General features: G+C 37.6%; 1 protein-coding gene across 1 annotated transcript in view; it reads left to right on the forward strand.

Annotated features, from left to right (window-relative positions):
* Nucleotides 1-1416, forward strand: part of LOC21392870 (probable BOI-related E3 ubiquitin-protein ligase 2) — a 1951-nt gene extending 535 nt beyond the window's left edge. The window contains exons 3-4 of the mRNA XM_010113877.2: nt 207-523; nt 830-1416. Of these exons, the coding sequence (XP_010112179.1) occupies nt 207-523; nt 830-1357 (845 nt within the window). The 3' untranslated portion in view covers nt 1358-1416. The remainder of the gene's footprint in view (nt 1-206; nt 524-829) is intronic.
* The last annotated feature ends 1943 nt before the right edge of the window (nt 1417-3359 follow it).

A 3359-nucleotide genomic window follows, 5' to 3' on the forward strand; every position in this document is an offset into this window, starting at 1 on the left:
AAGAGTGTGAATTTAAAGTTTCTATTAATTTTCCCCGAGGAAAAAAGGAAAAATTTACTTACCTAGGGTTTTGTAATTCATTTTGGGGCTAAATTGAGCTGAATTATCGCGTTCAAATTATGTAACCAAATCTTCAGCTGATCCTTCATTTTGTTCAATTAGCCTCGATGCGAAATGTAATTTTTCTCGCTGTGCTGTTGTTCTAGTTCATGTAGTCGGATTCGCGCCAGGTCCGGTCGCCGCCGCGGATTGCAGCGACGGCGGAGTTGATTTGCAGTGGAATTATGACTTAGAACCTAAGAGGAAAAGGTTGAAGGAACAAGATTTCTTGGACAACAACTCGCAGATATCGTCCATTGATTTCTTGCAGCCACGGTCGGTATCGACGGGGTTGGGCTTGTCACTTGACAATACCCGCGTCGCTTCCACTGGAGACTCTGCTTTGTTGTCGCTCATTGGCGATGATATTGATCGCGAGTTACAGCAACAGGACACTGAGATTGATCGATTCCTTAAACTTCAGGTTTATTTATCCTTAAACATTTTGATTCTTTGGTCCTGTGAGACTTTAATTTCCGAACATTTGTGCGAGTTTCGGTTTTTTCTGCGACTGGTTATATGATTGAAAGAGGATTTTAAATTTTTAATTGCGTTAAAAGAACACGGATTAATTTGTTGCTCAAAGGCCGTTGTATATTTGGTCCTTTTGTGGTCATGTCAACTTCTATAATCACATGCCGGTTGATTTCAGTTGTTTATACTTTATCTGTTAAAACTCTTCTTTTAGTTTATATTTTTTACCTGCTTTAATTCTCCTTTTGGTTTCCAGGGTGATAGATTGAGACAAACTATTCTAGACAAGGTCCAGGCAACCCAACTTCAGACAATCTCAATTGTGGAAGACAAAGTCCTTGAGAAACTTCGTGAGAAACAAGTAGAGGTGGAGAGCATTAACAAGAAGAATATGGAGCTCGAAGAGCAAATGGAGCTGTTGACAGTCGAGGCTGGAGCTTGGCAACAGCGAGCCAGATACAATGAGAACATGATTACGGCCCTCAAGTTCAATCTCCAGCAAGTGCATGCTCAGAGTAAAGATAGTAAGGAAGGATGTGGCGACAGTGAGGTAGATGATACGGCTTCATGCTGCAACGGCCGTGCCCTCGACTTCCACTTTCTTTGCAAGGAGAACAACAACATGAAGGAGATGATGACTTGTAAGGCATGCCGAGTAAACGAAGTTTGCATGCTTCTGTTACCTTGTAAGCATCTTTGTCTGTGTAAAGATTGTGAAAGCAAGCTTAGCTTTTGTCCCCTGTGTCAATCCTCCAAGTTCATTGGGATGGAGGTGTATATGTAATGCTATATATGTGAAAATTCTTGTATTAAATAGTTATATACATTGTGCTTATCACTTATGATTGCTGCGTTAATGTTTGCTTGTTTCCTATTTTAGCTGGTTCTATTTTCAATATGTTGTCTACTATCTTGCATTCCAAAGCTTATACATCTGAAAAAATTCTCTAGCATATGGAAAACCTTTTTCCTTTTTTTGTTTTTTGTTTTTTGTTTTAAATTCACTTTGTTAAAAAAAAGAAAAAAAAAAAAAAAACTCTCTCAACAATTTCATGTTGGATATTTTAATGCATAGGATGTTGCCTTGTTGGAGAATCAGTTATCACTGTTGTTATATGTTTTTTGGCTTGAAGCCTTTAGTTAAGGCATGACATGTAAGCAAGATCTTACTTTTTTTTTTTTTTTTTTTTTGACTGCATCCAGTATTTCCTGGAACCGGATGCTAATTTTGTTCCACCCTTTTCCATTCCATTCAGCCTCTCTTTAATGTTAGTTGTGAGTAGATCATTAGTGGATGAAGTCATTGAACATTCCGGGATCAGAAATTTATACAGTAAGACGTAGGAAGGTCTAATTTGCAACATGTTTTGAAGACGCAGCTTCGTGCAGAATAACATTGTTTTTGCACATGTACTAGTCAAGGTCACTTGTGTTTCTAAACACGTTGGTGATCTCTAATCTGCCTCACGCCTCTTGAATTGTGGCTTGCTCGAAAATAGACCTCGCGGCTCGGAAATAGACGTTGTCGCATGAGAAGGGATAGTTTGCGATGAGCATCTACAAATTGTTTGTTACTGTTGGTTATCCGACAAAGCAATGATACCAATGAAAGAACAACTTAGCGGCTGTTCTAATCTAAGTAGTAGCTTTTGCTACAGTAAAAAATTCTAAAAAAGTCACATTTAACTTTTTTGTTATAATAAAATTTTTTACATAAAGTCATATCTCAACTTAAATTAAAAACTTGAATCAACAAACTAATTGGGACACAATTTCTAAATTCTAACTTCTAAAAGATTTATCTTGGACAGATATTTTAGACTCGTTCAGAGTGCACTTTTTGGGCTTGAGAAAGGTATTCTTTCCCTTCCACATTGTGATATGTGAGCTGTAAACATCCCCAGAAGATATTTCTATTTCCAAAAAAGTACTGCTCCATGCTAACAGCCCATTTTCCTTAACCCAGGGAATGGGCCCAAAGAAGAAGCTGTGATGTGGCCCAAGATGTCTGGATAACAATCCATTAACGAATGAAATTAGAGTTCAGGTGAAAATAAGCTGACTGGGCTTTGTCAAAACCTTCAAGGCCGGCTCTTCACGGACAACCTATTTCGTTTTACCTCTTTGGTAGCAATATTACACTTTGATTTCAACCTGTGCCATTGCCTCATTGAGAAGTGAGAACCTTTGAATTTCCCAACATTTTTTTTTTTTGGTCGGGCATTGGGAAGTCTCTTCTCTTCTGTTACTCAGCTAATTCTGTCCTATATACTACTCTAAACCCGAGTAAATAAAATATAATAGCAAAGTACCATTTTCCTTTTATGTGATTGTAGCAAATGCCGGGTGATGAACATAAATTGACACCCCCACCTAAATAAAATAAAATTAAATAAAATTAAATTAAAAGAGAGAGAGAGAGAGTGAGAGTGTAATTTGACCCTCTACGGATCACAAAGGTATATTTCTGTGCCCCATGGCTTCCTACTCTCTAAACATGATTACCACCTAACGCTAAAAGCAAGAACCATTTTCCTTTTTCCTTGTTTTCTTTCTTAAACTACCTTTATAGAGAAACGAAAAGAAAAGAACTGTGGTAGTAGCAAGACATTCATTCTTCGTTCCCACCGAATCTCTTTATATGTATGTATATATATATATATATGACACACACACACAAACCTTTGGCCATCTCAAAGTTCATCGATTACCAAGCCGAGAAAACGTAGCCCGAGTAATAATGTATTATAATTGTAATCTGACTTGTGAACTTTTTTCCGAGCTCT

This window comes from Morus notabilis, unplaced genomic scaffold, assembly GCF_000414095.1.
Source record: "Morus notabilis unplaced genomic scaffold, ASM41409v2 Scaffold2216, whole genome shotgun sequence".
NCBI lineage: Eukaryota > Viridiplantae > Streptophyta > Magnoliopsida > Rosales > Moraceae > Morus > Morus notabilis.